Below are 17,085 nucleotides of genomic sequence, written 5' to 3' on the forward strand. Positions count from 1 at the left end.
ACGTAGTGAGAGCTCAATGAGAAGACAGTCGGCTGTGGTAGTTTTCGCTTCAGTGTCAAGTCCTGAATAGTCTCTGCAGAGGTCAGATATATATAGCATGAAATTACTCACATACAGACATTTTTGCTGCAGCAATTTTTTTAATAATTTGACTATTTTCTATAACTTAATGTCTCACAGTCCTTATAACTGAAAGTTACCCATGAAGTTAGACAATTACTAAGGCAGCTTTCTAAAATGTCTAACGGTGTGTCTAATAGAAGAGAGACACTCAACAGCTCATGGCGTCACACTGAGGGGTGGGAGTGTGCTCGATTATTTTATAATGGGGAAGTGTCACTTTTGAAAAAACAAAAATTAAGAACATTTTTAAAAAAACCAAACTTGAATACTTTAAGAATAAGCTTAAAAGCTGGGGAGATGGCTCTGCTGGTGTTGCCACACAGACATTTGGACCACAGTGAGGATCGTCAGAACTGCACACGAGCCAAGCAGAGGTTGGTTCCCAGAGAGAGCTGGCCAGCCAGCCTGGCTTAACTGGTGAGGGACAGTTGCAGTACGAGGGCCCCAGCTCAGAAAATAAGGCTAGCCTCTAGCCTCCAAATAGACACGCGCATGCACGCACGCACGCACGCACGCACGCACGCACGCAACACACGCACACAACGCACACACACAGAGGCTCCATGCAGAATTCTTGAAAGAATTGAACAAAATGTTTTTTTCCTGCTAGTAATTGGTCAGTAGGGACCTGGAAGGTCTCTTCGATTTTTAATTATGTCCTTCCAGGCCTGAATTTTTAATCCATCTCTGTTCTAATATATGCATTTGTCCAACACCGACACAGATTGACTTGACTTAAAAACGTATTTAGGAGGAAGGGTATCGGGAGTTTTGGATGGAGGGAAGGGAAGACAGAAATGTCAGAATGATATTACAATCTCAGAAGACAGGCAAACAAAGCAACAACCTTAGTTTTAAGTTTTGCTAGTCTCACTGGTTACTGGGTTTAGAAGTAGCGCCTCCTTCCTAAAGCAAACAGGCAGGCTCGAGAGTGCTATACCAGTGTTCTAGGTCCCTGCAGCCCTTCTGAGCAGTCTTGGGGGTTGGCTTCTGTTCCATTCATAGTTGGTAACTGCTAGTTTCCTTTTGCTCATTTGAAAACCTTCTGTCATTTGTAGAGCTTGTTCGAAGTGAGTGTGGTCTTTGCTCACCCAGAAACACTTCAAGACTGCCATTTCCTGTAAGTTGCCCCATAAAAAGTGTCAATTATGTAAAGCTGTTAATGTTTCCCTTTTTTATGAGGATAGTATTGTTTTTCTTTCTTGTGAGCATTTTAGAACTTGTCATGTCTTAGATTTAAAATATGCCCCTTTGTAGAGATTCCTTGGAGAAACCAATGCAACTCACAAATATATGTGTATATATGTAATATATAAAAATATATAAATATAGGCATATATGATGTATTTTGATTATGTCAATCTAATATAATTTCATTAAAGATTCTTCTTCCTTTTCTTCCTTTCTTTCTTCTCTTCCTCTTCATCTTCCTTCCTCTTCCTCCTCCTATTTATTTATTTATTTATTTATTTATTTTTCAGACAGGGTCTCACTCTGTAGCTCTGGCTGTCCTGGAAATCACTATGTAGACTAGGCTGGCCTCAAACTCACAGAGATACATTTGCCTCTGCCTCACAAGTGATGGGATTAAAGGTGTGCACCACCACCTGGCTAAACTTTTATCTTAATTCAAATTTTATTTCAGAGGTGAAGTTTGCCCAGACTGTTTCAAACCAGCCAAAAACAAACAGGTAGGTAGTTTTCCTTGTTATATTACCAGTGAAGTGAATATGCATTGGTACATCACAAGAACTGGTCTTTAGATATTTCCATTTGGTCAATGCATTTTTTTACCTTATGCATTTATTTATTTTCTTCTGGGGTTTTGAGACAGGCCTATTCGGGGTCACCTAGAACAACCTGTATAAACTTGTTTGGCCTGGAACTTGTAGCCATCCATCTAAGGGCCTCTCTGCAGGACTGCAGTCATTCCATACATTACCCAGTCGCAGTTCTCAGAAACCACACAGCCGGGCTCCACAACCCCCTGAATCCTGCATCTTCTGTACCTAACAAACCAGTGCCCTGTGAATGCACTGCTGGGTTCTGCTGCTGGCTCAGGCTGGAGTCTGGCTCCTTTGGCCCACAGTTGTATCATCTTCTGTGTGGTGACCCTGGGGAAACACTTCTAGGAACCAAGAACCCCTTTGATTTAGGCTTACTTCCTTCGGATGAATTTGACCCTTCACAGGTGGAACCTTCAGTGTGTGCAGTTTGCTCTCGGGACACCTTTCCTGTGTCCCAGTGCTGGGCAGGAGGTTTGCCCTCGGGACACCTTTCCTGTGTCCCAGTGCTGGGCAGGAGGTTTGCCCTCGGAATACCTTTCCTGTGTCCCAGTGCTGGGCAGGAGGTTTGCCCTCGGGACACCTTTCCTGTGTCCCAGTGCTGGGCAGGAGGTTTGCCCTCGGAATACCTTTCCTGTGTCCCAGTGCTGGGCAGGAGGTTTGCCCTCGGAATACCTTTCCTGTGTCCCAGTGCTGGGCAGGAGGTTTCTCTTCATCTCTTTAATGGAGGTCCCACAAGTGGCCCCTAGTTGTCCTCACAGAAGCTTTGTTCTGCCTGACACCTCATGAAGCAGGCCTGAACTTCCCACATTCTGCACAGCTCTCTTATCCCTTCCATGAGAGTGGCCCATTAGGCTCTGTAGAACATTCAAGAGCTACTCTCCTCAGGGTTCCCAGCTCTTCCACATTCCTGCCGCAAGTCCGGTCATCACCCAGCAGTGGGGCAGCTTCAGTGCTGACCCTGCCTTGGTTACTTTCCCATTGCTGCATAAAACACCCTGACAGAATATTTTGGAGGGAAAGATTTCGGCTCACAGAACTGTACAAGAAGGAGACAATGAGCTGAATCCAAGTGTCCCATGTGTCTTTCTTCCTGATGCCGTGATGCCCTGGCTGCTTTTGTTAAGAATGTAGACTGAAGAAGAGGCCTAGAGAGGCTTGCCAGGTACAGGCTAAAGTTAAGAGCACTTAAGTTTGACTCACTTTCTGGGGGCCCGGACTCTTACGTATTTCTTGATTTTAAATATTAGAGTGATGTAATTCCTCTAATCAGTTGTGTTTCAGCTCTTGCTTAGTTGATGAATATCTCTTCATTTCACACCATACAGTCAGTATTCACCAGAATGGCCGTTTTGAAAGCGTTGAGTAGGATAAAAGAAGAAGACTTCCTCACGTAAGTTCAGAAACGGAGCACTGAGCACGTTTAGAAGCGGTGGGAATGTCAGCCTGGCTGTCACTCAGGCTGTGTGCTTCTCAGGCCTCCTCATAGCCTGTCCTAGCCTGACAGCACCTGACACGTGCAGCATTTAGTAAATGTTCATCACATGAACACGCGAGCCCGGACTTCCGTGTCTCACAGAAGAGGAGCCAGAGAGTGGCTCCCTGGGACAGTACTTGCCTGGCAGAGCTGAGCCTGGATCCAGTCCTTGGGACCAAAACCCAAACTTTTGATTTCGAGAGGAGGACATTGATTTCCAATAAGGGAGGTTTTCAACTGAGTAATTTACTGGTCCATAGGCCTAGTGCTTTTCCTGCTCCATCCCCAAATCTGATACTTTGTAGTGTGGCCATCTCTGAAGGAGAGAGAGGAGGTGTGCGAGTGTCCTCGTGGACAGAGGAGCGTGGCAGGAGAGTCAGGGAGCCTGGCTTCAGATCTGTTCTGCACGCCACACTAGGGATCTTAGTTATCTCGTCTTCTGTGTATGTAGAAGTGCAATGAACTCTATTTTAGTTATCAGTGCTTTAAAAAAATGGATTACTATAGCTTCCCTTCTAGAAGATTCTTGAATAAATATCAAGCAAAAAATTATGGGGCTTCTTATTGTTTATGAAGTAAGAAATGAGTCTTACAATAGAAATATTTTTATTAAATTTTATAAAGTACGGGGTACTGTATGTCAAGGCTAGAAAGATGGACTGGGGCCAGTTACAGCACCCACATGACAGCTCACAACTGTAACGCAGTCCAGGGGATCCGATGTTCTCTCTTGGCCTCCGAGGACACTAGGCAGGCACATGATGCAGGGACATACATGCAGGCAAGACACTCATACACAGAAAATTGAAATTAAAAAGGAGACTATATAAATACTAGTTCCTGGGTTTCTAAATGATTTTATTGTTAAGGTATGTTGGGAAATCGTAGAGAAATTCCAAGCCCCTGTTTGGGGTTAGGTCAGAATTTGATTATTTGCAGGTAGCCTCCAGTCCTGCTCTGGGACTTCCTAAATGATGGACAGAGGCTACGTTGTTACTTCTCCTCTCAGACTAAAGGCAAAGAGAGTAGCACCCACGCTTGTCGATTTTCGGGACTCTGGGGGGTAACTGCCACAGTCACAGTTGAAATGAGAAGGAAGGAGGAGGGAAAGTGCAGGAGGAGTCCCCATAGGTAGGGCACACCCCCATAAGTGGGAGCAGTTGCCACCACAGGGCAGCTCTACCCAGGCAATGCAGGGTTGTTTAAGCCAGCAGCAAGTGCCAGATAGAACAAAATGACTGAAGAGCCTAGAGGGGCTTCTACAGTGTGTGTGTGGGTTTTCCCCAGAAGTCTGCAGGCTGTTAGAGATTACCACTGGGCAGATAAGATCCCCTGACTGTGTAGGGCAGCATAAAAACCCCAATTTGTTTGGTACCACTGCTGTGTGTTAGAAGTAGAACTCAGCACCCACGTGGGAGTTCACTGCCTCCTCAGGCACCGGGCACACATGGGATGCACAGATGTATAAATCTTAAAAAGAAGGTGGCACTCAGTAGCTGACGTCATAGCTTATTCCTGTAACCTAGACCTCAGGAGGCTAGGTCAAATGGATTATGGCCAGACTGTGCAACATAGCAAGTTCCAGACCAACCTGGGATACAGGGCGAGGCCCTATCTCAGTCTAAACAGACATGGGGACAGGAAGATGACTCTGTGATTAAGGGCACTGGCTGTTCTTTCAGAGGACCTGTGTTCAATTTCCAGGATCCATCGACCATTTTTGGACTCCATAGACATTCAACACATGTGTTACATAGACACACATGCAGGCAAAATATCCATGTACATAAAAATCTTTAAAACAACACAGTAAAATTTGAAAAGTAGCAGGCCCAAAGAACCCTCTCTGCTCTAAACCTCTGAGGTAGGGAGAGGTACCATCTTTGAGTTCTGAGTTTCTCAGACCAGGCTGACGCAGCTTGGTTCTGTGATGTGTGTCTCAAATATTAGTGTCCATAAAGTTTATTTTGTTTTTCAGGCAATTTCCTTGTCCTCCAGACTCCCCCAAAACTATATGCACTGTCCTTGAAGTTGAATGCACGCATGGTGCTGTTTTCGTTGCTGGTAAATATTTCATCTAGACATACATACCCTGTGAGCCCCTTCCTGAACGTGTCTGCTGACTCTGGTCTCACTGATGTAGGGAGGCCCGAACCTGAGCAAGAGGAGGCTAGGAAGGCAGAGGGCACTTAGTAACATGAAAAACCAACTTAAGAAAACTAATTTCACTTTCCTCTCTGTGTCTAAACACTTGGCTTTATCCAGAGAAAAAGAAAATGTATTGACTTTCCTAATTGGTATATAGCAAACAGATTTTTGCTTCGTTTCAAAAGTTATATTTGCTCTATAATAAAAGCTTAAATGAAATTGCTCTTTACTTTTGATTGCCTCTTGTTGCTGCTTTTATTTTATTTTTTTGGTAGCTTTATTCTTAAAGGCAGTGAGTCATAGTTTGTTAGGGGGTAGGGGAGTTTTGTTTTTTGTTTTTTTTTAAATTAGAAGTCCTTAAAATTTTCACAGAATTAATTCTCTGTAATACATCAGCAATGACCATGATATTGAAATGATTGGAAAGGCAGTCTTATTGTTGTGTTTCACAGCATCGTGTAACTCTTTAAGCCGGCCAGTCACATTAGTAATCGTTTCAGTCATTTGATACACTGTCTCTGTTTCTAAGCTAGCTATTCTATTGTTACTTTAAACCTTAATTATCTCCATGTTTATGTGACGGCTTCCCACCTTAGACTGTTTGTTAGTTAAGGGCTGGACCTTCTTTTCTATCCTAGCATCCAGCGTAGCAAACTTACTAAGTAGTTGTTGCCTCCCAGTTTGTCCTCACACATTAATCGCAGCATCCTCCAACTTCCTGATCTTTCTCTGGCAGGCAGATACAATAAATACTCCAGGAATCTGCCACAAACTCCTTGGATAATTGATGGGGAAAGGAAAATGGAATCTTCGGTGGAAGAATTAATTTCAGATCATCTGCTGGCAGTATTCAAAGCAGAGAGTAAGTGTTAAGATGCTGCTCGTGTTTTAAATACATTGTCACTCACGAAGATGCCTTTGAGGCTCCAGGAAAAATGTCTCTATTTGGTTAGTTAGGCCCAGCCTGGGTTCCTTGGCTCCAGGCTTCCCCAGAATAGTTACTGTCAATGTTCAGAAGGCTTTCCAGATAGCCAAGGATAGCTGTCCTTTCTCAGTGACTGCTCTCTCCTGGGAAACTCAAAACACCCAAGACTGCTTTAGACAAATGCATTAATCCCTAATGTTGGCAAGTTTCTTTGGGGGAACATGAAGAAGTTCGCCTCTCATGTCTAGTGCTTGTTCTAGTACTTAGCGCCTTAACCTGCACAGTGACTTGGAAGTTCAGGACTGGAGAAAACGGATCAAGAACAGCCATTTGTTTACAGAGGTTTTCTGGAGTGCATTGTGTTTTAATGAGCCAGGCTTGTGGGGTGAGTCAGCTGGGAAAGCTTATGTCCTCCTGGGCTCACAGGCCTGTATGTCAAAGGTGGGCACGTAGGTCTTGTGTCTTCTGTAGGAGGGAGCCTGAAGGAGAAGGAAAGGTCCAAGACTTCAGTTGTAAAGAAAAACTGCACCCAGTGGGCGATGCCAGTCTTTGGAGTGAGGCCTCTCATGGATCGGCTAGGCACTGCCTTCCTCTCTGAGAAACATCGAGGAGCATGCTCTAAAGTCAGGCAGAGGTCTAGCCCTCTGACTTGTTAGGAACAAACACTTCAGACTACATCTCACTCGTGATTTATTGTCTGTCGTAGGACTAAGCTCACTTTTATTATTTACTTTATTATTTTCACTCTTATGAATTGGCACATATGAGCGTGCATGGAGAGGCCAAAGGTCAATGTTGGCTGCTGTCTTGTTCCTATTGCTATGAAGAAAACACTATGATCAACAAAAGCAAGTTGTGGAGGAAAGGGTTTGTTCGGATCATAGGCCACCATCAGAGGAGGGCGGGACATGAATCAGGTAGGGCTGGCACCTGGACACAGGAGCTGGTGCAGAGGCCATGGAGAGATGTTACTTACTGGCTTGTTTCCCCTGGCTTGCACAACCTGATTTCTTATAGAAGCCAAGACCAGCAGCCCAGGGACGGCCCTACCCACAATTGATTACTAGTTGAGAAAATGCCTTCAGCTGGATCTCACAGAGGCATTTCCTCAACTGAGGTTTCTTCCTCTCTGATGACTCTAGCTTGTGTCGAGTTGACACACAACTGGCCAGAACATCTAGATGTCTTCCTCAGTCGCTTTCCACCTGGCTTTATGAGACAAGAGGAGCTGAACCTGGGGCTCACCGAGGTGGCTAGCCAGGCTAGGCACTGAGCTCCAGGGATCTGCCATGTTCATGTGCCCACCAAGTACCAGGGATAAAGACGCATGTAGCCATCCTTCGCTGTCTTAAAGACTTTTAAAATCATGTATGTGCATATATGTGGGGGGCGGAGGGCTCTCTGCACATGAGTGCTGTGCCCATAGGTCTAGGAACATTGGGTCTTACGGAGCTGGAGTTCTGGGTGTTGGTTGCTGGGAACCAAATTCAGGTCCTGCTCAAGAGCAGCTGGTGCTCTTACCACAAAGCCATCTCCCCAGCTAGGACTCCTGGTGCTGACAGGGCTGTGGGTCCTCACGCTTATGCAGGAAGCACTTACCGTGGCTCGCTGTCTCCCTAGCTGCCGTGCATTCTTTCTGAATAGAGAAAAGCGACCTAGAAGACTAATATTTCCCAAATATTTAGGAAAGAAGATTGTGGCATTGCTGCGAACTTTTTTTTTTTTTTTCTTTTCTTTTTTTTTTCCGGAGCTGGGGACCGAACCCAGGGCCTTGTGCTCGATAGGCAAGCGCTCTACCACTGAGCTAAATCCCCAACCCCTCGAACTTTTACTTAATATTTACAAACTGCTTTTTCTTTATAAGGGTTATGAAGGCTTGACAATAAGCCCAGCTTGGGCTGACAGCATCACTCAGTGTGCACTAGAGTCTGGCTTTAGTTCACAGCACTGCATCAAAGATAAAAACGTAAAGCAGTCCTGCTCACATTTTGGGGGGGCTCCCTCACTTCCTTTCTATAAGGATTCTGGAATCTTCAGTTGGGCTACTTAGGTCCCAAAGAAACCCCTCGCTTCTTCAGAGTTCCAGGGTTGCTGGAGGCTCTGAAACTCCCCTTTCAGGTTTTCATAAGGTAATCCTTTTAGCGGGGTGGGGGTGGGGGGTGGGGGGTGGGGGTGGGGGGTAGGGGGTGGGGGTGGGGGTGGGGGGGTGTCATTTTCCTCTTGCAGAGGGAAATGCTGTCCCTAATTGAAAATAGATGGACCCTGAGATTGAGGATGTAGTTCAGTTGTTTCTGGGATTGATTGACAGCACCAGTAAGTTGGGCATGGTGGTGTAGGCCTGGAATCCTCGTACTCAGGAAGTGGAGACAGGAGACCTAGAAGTTTAAGGTCATCCTTACGAAATAGTGAGTTCAAGGCCAGTCTGGGGTCTCTGAGACTCTGTCTCAAAGAACGAATAAATAAAAACAGGCCAGGCATGGTGGCACACACCTTTCACCCCAACACTGAGGAGGCGGAGTCAGTCTGATCTCTAAGGGTCCAGGACAACCAGAAGTATACAGTGGGACCCACTCTCGACAACAGGAACCTCAGAACAAACAGACCAGGTGGTGGTGGCTCACACCTTTAATCCTAGTGCTCTGGGAAGCAGAGGCTGGTGGGTGTCTGTGAGTTTGAGGCCAGCCTGGTCTACATAGAGAGTTCCAGGACAGCCAGGGATACTCAAATCTTGTCTCAAAAAACAAACAAAAAATAAAACATACAAGCAAAAAACCAAACATACAAACAAAAATAGGTTGTCTGCTCAGTGTGCTCCCTGAGAAACTGACAAGCTGCTGAGAGACAGCAGTCGTCTGGGCCTGCATGTGACTGGCTGCTGTGTGGTAGTGGTGTGCGGTTATAAGCTTGTCCAGAATCCCGGGTTGATGACCATCATTGGCCAGCCATGTCTCTCAGCTGGGTGGCTTGTAACTTCTGATCTGTGGTTCATATCTGAGGGCTCTGGGAAGACGAGCTTGAAGGTTACGTCCTTGAGTTTGACAGTGTATGGAACAAACCAGTGTTGAATGGAGCGGCCTTGCTTCCTACACAGCCGTCTGCCTCCTAAGGAGGGCAGATACACTTGTCTCTCGGTTGCTTTGAACTAGTCCATCCTGTTAGTGTGCCTGCTAATGCTGTAGGTAATAAGTACTGCGTATTGACGCATTCTCCAGGTCCATGAATCAAGGAAGCTTTTCCCTACCACTACATTCACTGCCTTATTTGCTGAATAACGGTTGTTGGGCCAGTTCCCTGTGGTCAAAGCCTTGTGTCTTGGCTTCCTGCAGCCTTCAAGCCTTCAGCCGTCTGCCCTGGGTCTGAGAGCCACCGCAGAGCGGGCCTACCACTTAATGGTCCCTGATAATCCTCGTTCTTCATTTGCTTTTGGCATGACCTTTCCTTTGACATTTCCTTAAGATGTAGAACTAGAGGGGACAAGGCAAGTCACAATTCCGGTTCAGAAAAGTAAGTTTTAAGCGTGTATTCTCTAGTACTACAGACTTCTCCCCCAACTAGTCCTCATCACACACTTCACAAGGTCTGGAGGCTTCCCCCATAAATGGCTTCCAGGTTCCATCTAGGGCTCCATTTGTTTTCTTAGCTTTCAAGTTTGAAACATTTTCTAAAGAGACCTGGTGACATGGCTCAGACATGTGTTGCTAAGCTTGGTGGCCTCGGTCTGGTCCCCAGCTCCTCATGGTAGAAGGAGAGAGCTGACCTGCACTGTCCTCTGACCTCCACGTGAACACCATGGTACATGCCGGTACCATAACGCGTCACACAGACATATCCACATGTAACATAACAGTAAACAGAATAAAGGGTGGGATGTGGAACTGCGCTCCGTCGCAGGAATGTGTGTGCAGGGGGCTCTTACATTTGTCTCCTGCCCTGTGTCTACATGTCACATCAGACTTTTCCAGCAGTGGCTTCTCTCTGAGGATGCGGACTGCAAACATCTTTGTCTCTGACATCAAGCACAGTGTGTTGCCATAGCAGACATCCTGAGGGAATGCAGCAGTGCCTTTGTGAGGCAGGACTCTGATGGTCTCCCACATTGGTTCAGCACTGTAGAGGCTGCTCAGGGCAGCCAATGCGTCCCAGCCCCTCTCAGTCCTCAACCCGATCCTCTGCTCCTGTCTCGCTGGTTCCAGTCTGACTGAGTGGTTAATGGGTTCTGGTGTCAGAGTGCTGGATCCACCAGCCTTGCGACCAGATCTGCATTTGTCAATCCTGTCCTGCCTGTCCACCTTCCTTAGAAGGAAGATGGAGAGCACCATGTCTGCAATGGCGGCTGCTGTGGCAGTGACAGCTTCCCTTGATCTGAACCTGTGTGCTTCGTTATGTAGATCTTTAAAACCCATCCCCCTGTTTGACGTTTTCAGTGTTTGGTCTGTGAGGATAAATTCATCTTGGGTTATGCATGGTTTTAGCATGGCTCCATGGTGGGTTTGGTTATGTAACTAATTTGCTATTTAAAGGGTAGATCTTTCTCTCAATTTCTTCCCATAGCATTTAATTTTAACATGATTGCTCATGTTAGACTTGCTTACTTGAGAGAAAAAAGACAAAGTTTTTGCAGAGAGCCAGTGGCCAGGAAGATGGGCCTTCCTCCTAGCCTTGACTTTCCGTGAGAATGGGGCATAGGTGCTAGCTGAACTCCGGCTCTGGCATCAGAACTGTGTAGCTCTGCCATTGGGTTGTTTGGCCCTGGGAATATTGCCTAAATCTACGGAATTTAATGTTCATTTGTTTAATGCTTCGTGAAGTTATAATAGGAATTAAAGTGATGTGTATAGTTTTACCCCAGCAAGGGGCATAGATTTTTTTATTATTACCATTACTATTTTAGCCAAGATTGAGATTAGAGATGGGGTGGACCTCACCCCTTGAGGTCACCTCCTGTGGATTGCTGGGATGATTTCTACCACAGGTTGGAACAAAGAATTGCAGAGCTGCTGGGTCTCATCTTTTTCTCTTACAGGTTTTAATTTCTCATCCTCTGGACGAGAAGATGTAGATGTGAGAACTTTAGGAAATGGTAAGATGGCGTTCTAACCTGGTTAGAACCTGCCTGCTACTATAGCCGCTCAGAACCAAGGGAGGGCCAGGATCCTGCAGATGGGGAGCCCTGTGCAGTATGCAGCTGCCTTTGCAGACTATGGGCTTTGTCTGAAACGACAGTCATTTCCTTGGAGGCTTTCTTACCGGAAGCCTGCAGGCTGTGATGACTGTATGTGCCTTAAGAAGGAAATCTTTCCCTCAAAGTTTATTAGTTATTCCATTTAAGAGCTTCTCAGGCACACACTTTTAATCCCAGCACTTGGGACTTGGGAGGCAGAAGCAGGCAGATGTAGTTTGAGGACAGTCAGGGCTACCTAGAGAAGTCATGTCTTAGAGTGTGTGTGTGTGTGTGTGTGTGTGTGTGTGTGTGTGTGTGTGTGTGTGCGTGCACACGCGCATGAGAGACAGAGACTGACTAACTCAGGGTTGGGCATGGTGATGTACTGGTGAGGCAGGGCAGGTAAATCTCTTGAGTTCTAGGTCAGTCTGGCCTACATAGTGAGTTCCAGTACTGCCACAGCTATACAGATAGAACCTGTCTCAGAAGCAAACAAAGACTCTCTCTCTCTCTCTCTCTCTCTCTCTCTCTCTCTCTCTCTCTCTCTCTCTCTCCCTCTCCCTCTCCCTCTCCCTCTCCCTCTCCCTCTCCCTCTCCACCCATCCACACTTAGAAGAGTGGCTGGGAGAATGGACCTCACCTTGGTGTCTCTGGGCAGTGCTCTCTGGACAATGTTAGTTCCATCAGTGTATCCACCTTAGTCAGTGGCTACTGAAGTTTTGTTTTGTAGTTGGCACAAGCCTGTGTGAGGACCTCTGGGGACGCAGTCCTTTTCACTGCCTGCATGGGGTTGAGCAGCCTCCTTGCTCCAGGGCCCAGACGCCCCATCACTCATGTGTCCTTCAGTCCCCCAGATGTAGGGCACCACATTGCTCTAACCTCTCAGTCCTCTGGAACTCAGCCTGTTTCTCACACCTCCTGCATTTGCCCAAATGGTAACTCTGTGAACACGGTTTTGTTTCCCGCCGGCGTGCCTGCTAGGAAGGCCCTTTGCGGTTGAGCTGCTGAACCCTCATCGAGTGCACTTCACTTCACAAGAAATTAAGGAGCTGCAGCAGGTGAGGGCTGCATGGCCATGCCAGGCCTGTGTTTGTCAGCTCTGTGCCTGAGCGGGACTGAGCCGGTAACTGTTCTTTCTCTACTGCAGAAAATTAATAAATCATCTGACAAAATCCAAGTCCGTGACTTGCAGCTTGTTACCAGGTAAGAATGGATGTGTTAGAGTGAGTTCAAAAGGAAACTTTCCAAAGATCATGTATGTGAAAGGGAATTACATACAGAGTCTATTAAGGAAAACAAAAGTCTGACAACCCAATTAAATGGGAAAGAGATTAAGCAGACCTTTCTCAAAGGAGGATGTATGTGTAGTCAGTAAACATGAAACAATGCCTACCATCTTGCACTAGGGCTGTGCAAATCAGCCACACCCAGGAGAATGGCTGTTACCAAAAACAGAAAAATATCAATTGCTGGCAAGGACATAGAGGAATGCCTTGTGTGTTGTTAATGGGGTTGAAAGTGGGACCACTTGGGGTTGGGGATTTAGCTCAGTGGTAGACCACTTGCCTAGCAAGCGCAAGGCCCTGGGTTTGGTTCCCAGCTCCGAAAAAAAGAATTAAAAAAAAAAAAAAAAAAAAAAGAAAGTGCGACCACTTTGACAGTCTCTCGTAAGCTCAAACATACAATGACCGTATGACCTAGATGTTCCACTTCTAGATATCACATCAACAATAGAAATGAAAGTATATATCAAAGACCACACTCAGATGTTTATAGTAGTGTTTTTGTAAGCAGAGAAGTAGCCAGTAGTAATACAGACCTGTAATTCTACCAACTGCTTGGTCAGGGCAGGAAGGTTAGAATTCAGGGCTATCCATGGGCAAGTAGTGAATTTGAGGCCAGCCTGGGTTATATAATGCTCTTATGTTAAAAAACAAAAAAGGTAGTAGTAGATACTATTTGTCTGACTATAGAAAACCACAGTGTGAAGTCATCCCTTCTGATCCTTAGAAATCCCAAGACTTCCTGTGAACACCTGCGACTGTAACTAGCACTGAATCTATGAATAGTATGTTGTCCTGCACACAGGTGATGAAAAGGATTGACTAATAGAATTGGTAACAAGTCAGAAGCAGAGAGAGCACTTGCTGCCCTTACAGAGCCCCTGGGTTCAGTTCCCAGTGCACACAGTGACTCACAGCCACGTGTACCCCTGGATCCAGGGGATCTGACTCCCTTTTCTGGCCTCACAGGACACCAGGCATTCACGTGGCAAACATACAGTTTTCATCACTATTGCAGTGTACTACTGCTTGAGGTCAGGGATGGTGAGTCCCCCGAAGTTCTTTATTGTTGAGGATAGTTTTCCTATCCTGGGATTTTTGTTATTCCAGATGAATTTGCACATTGCTCTTTGTAAACCTATGAAGAATTGAGTTGGAATTTTGATGGGGATTGCATTGATTCTGTAGATTGATTTTGGCAAAATGGCCATTTTTACAATATTAATCCTACCGATTCATGAGCATGGGAGGTCTTTCCATCTTCTGAGATCTTTGATTTCTTTCTTCGGAGACTTGAAGTTCTTGTTATACAAAGTATACTTGTCCTACTTGCTTTGTTAGAAGTATTTTATATTATTTGTGACTGTTGTGAAGGCTGTCGTTTCCCTAATATCTTTCTCAACCTGTTTATCCTTTGAGTAGAGGAAGGCTACTGATTTGTTTTAGTTAATTTTATATCCAGACACTTTATATCCAACTGAAGTTGTTTATCAGGCTTAGTAGTTCTCTGGTGGAATTTTTGGGGTCTCTTAAGTATACTATCATATCATCTGAAAATAGTGATGTTTTGATTTCTTCCCTTTGACCTCCTTTTGTTGTCTGATTGCTCTGGCTAGGAATTCAGGTACTGTATTGAATAGTTAGGGAGAGAGTGGGCAGCCTTGTCTAGTCCCTGATTTTAGTGGGATTGCTTCAAGTTTCTCTCCATTAAGTTTAATGTTAGGGACTGGTTTGCTGTATATGGCTTTTACTATGTTTAGGTATGGGCCTTGAATTCCTATTCTTTCCAGGACTTTTATCATGAAGGGGTGTTGAATTTTGTCAAACGCTTTCTCAGCATCTAATGAGATGATCATTTGTTTTTTTTCTTTGAGTTTGTTTATATAGTGGATTACATTGTTGTATTTTTGTATATTGGAACCATTTCTGCATCCCTGGGATGAAGCCTACTTGATGATGATGAATGATTGTTTTGGTGTGTTCTTGGATTCCATTTGTGAGAATTATATCGAGTATTTTTGCATCGATATTCATAAGGGAAATTGGTCTGAAGTTCTCTTTCTTTGTTGGGTCTTTGTGTGGTTCAGGTGTAAGTGTAACTTTGACTTCATAGAAGGAATTTGGTAGTGCTCCGTCTGTTTCTATTTTGTGGAAGAGTTTGGGCAGTATTGGTACAAGGTCTTCTATGAAGGTCTGATAGAATTCTACACTAAACCCATCTGGTCCTGGGCTTTTTTTGGTTGGGAGATTTTTAATAACTGCTATTTCTTTAGGAGTTATGGGGCTGTTTAGATGGTTTATCTGATCCTGATTTCACTTTGATACCTGGTATTTGTCTAGAAAATTGTCCAGTTTTCCAGTTTTGTTGAGTATAGGCCTTTATAGTAGGATTTGATGATTTTTTTTTAATTTCCTCAGTTTCTGTAATTATGTCTCCCTTTTCATTTCTGATTTTGTTCATTTGGATACTCTCTGTGCCTTCTGGTTAGTCTGGCTAAGGGTTTATCTATCTTGTTGATTTTCTCAAAGAACCAGCTCCTGTTTTTGTTTATTCTTTGTATAGTTCTTTTTGTTTCTACTTGGCTGATTTCAGCCCTGAGTTTATTTCCTGCCTTCTACTCCTCTTGGGTGTATTTGCTTCTTTTTGTTCTTGACCTTTTAGGTGTGCTGTCAAGCTGCTGATGTGTTCATTCTCCTGTTTCTTTTGCAGGCTCTCAGAGCTATGATATTTCCTCTTAGCACAACTTTCATTGTGTCCCATAAGTTTGAGTATGCTGTGCCTTCATTGTCATTAAATTCTAAGAAGTCTTTAATTTCTTTATTTCTTCCTTGACCAAGTTATCATTGAGTAGAGTGTTGTTCAACTTCCACGTATATGTGGGTTTTCTGTCATTTTTCTTGTTATTGAAGACCAGCCTTAGTCTGTGGTGATCTGATAGGATGCATGGGATTATTTCTATCTTCTTGTATCTGTTGAGGCCTGTTTTGTGACTGATTATATGGTCACTTTTGGAGAAGTTACCATGAGGTGCTAGAAGAAGGTATATTCTTTTGTTTTAGGATGAAATGTTCTGTAGATACCCATTCAATTCCATTACGATCATAACTTTCATTAGTTTCTCTACGTCTCTGTTTAGTTTCTGTTTCCATGATCTGTCCATTGATGAGAGTGGGGTGTTGAAATCTCCTACTATTATTGTGTGAGGTGCAATGTGTGCTTTGAGCTTTAGTAAGGTTTCTTTTATGAATATAGTTGCCCTTGCATTTGGAGCTTAGATATTCAGGATTGACAGTTCATCTTTGTGGATTTTTCCTTTGATGAATATGAAGTGTCCTTCCTTACCTTTTTTGATAACTTTTGGTTGAAAATCGATTTTATTCGATGTTAGAATGGCTACTACAGCTTGTTTCTTCAGACCATTTGCTTGGAAAGTTGTTTTCCAGCCTTTTACTTTGAGGTAGTGTCTGTCTTTGTCTCTGAGATGTTTTTTCTGTAGGCAGCAAAATGCTGGGTCCTCTTTACTTATCCAGTCTGTTAGTCTATGTCTTTTTATTGGGGAACTGAGTCCATTGATGTTAAGAGATATTAAGGAATAGTGATTGTTGTTTCCTGTTATTTTTGTTGTTAGAGGTGGAATTATGTTTGTGTCTCTCTCTTCTTTTGGGTTTGTTGCAAGAAGATTACTTTCTTGCTTTTTCTGGGGTGTAGTTTCCCTCCTTGTGTTGGAGTTTTCCATCTATTATCCTTTGTAGGGCTGGATTTGTAGAAAGATACTGTGTAAATTTGGTTTTGTCATGGAATATCTTGGTTTCTCTATGTTAATTGAGAGAGTTTTGCTGGATATAGTAGCCTGGGCTGGCATTTGTGTTCTCTTAGGGTCTATATGATGTCTGCCCAGGATCTTCTGGCTTTCTAGTCTCTGGTGAGAAGCCTGGTGTAATTCTGATAGATCTGCCTTTATATGTTACGTGACCTTTTCCCCTTACTGCTTTTAATATTCTTTTCTGTTTTGTGCATTGGTATTTTGACTATTATGTGACAGGAGGAATTTCTTTTTCTGGTCCAATCTATTTGGAGTTCTGTAGACTTCTTGTATGTTTAGGGGCATCTCTTTCTTTAGGTTAGGGAAGTTTTCTTCTATAATTTTGGTGAAGATATTAACTGGCCCTTTAATTTGGGAGTC

General features: G+C 44.3%; 1 protein-coding gene across 4 annotated transcripts in view; it reads left to right on the forward strand.

Annotated features, from left to right (window-relative positions):
• Window positions 1-17,085, forward strand: part of Pus10 (pseudouridine synthase 10) — a 62,010-nt gene that overhangs the window by 31,498 nt on the left and 13,427 nt on the right. For 2 of the 4 annotated variants that reach the window (XM_087583588.1, NM_001401164.1), the window contains 8 exon segments: window positions 1,182-1,243; window positions 1,769-1,814; window positions 3,236-3,300; window positions 5,363-5,448; window positions 6,269-6,394; window positions 11,481-11,537; window positions 12,600-12,676; window positions 12,766-12,821. In XM_087583588.1, the coding sequence (XP_087439714.1) occupies window positions 1,182-1,243; window positions 1,769-1,814; window positions 3,236-3,300; window positions 5,363-5,448; window positions 6,269-6,394; window positions 11,481-11,537; window positions 12,600-12,676; window positions 12,766-12,821 (575 nt within the window). 4 annotated transcript variants of the gene reach the window in all.

The sequence above is a fragment of the Rattus norvegicus genome, chromosome 14, assembly GCF_021556685.1.
Source record: "Rattus norvegicus strain SHRSP/BbbUtx chromosome 14, alternate assembly SHRSP_T2T, whole genome shotgun sequence".
In the NCBI taxonomy this organism is placed as follows: Eukaryota; Metazoa; Chordata; class Mammalia; order Rodentia; family Muridae; genus Rattus; species Rattus norvegicus.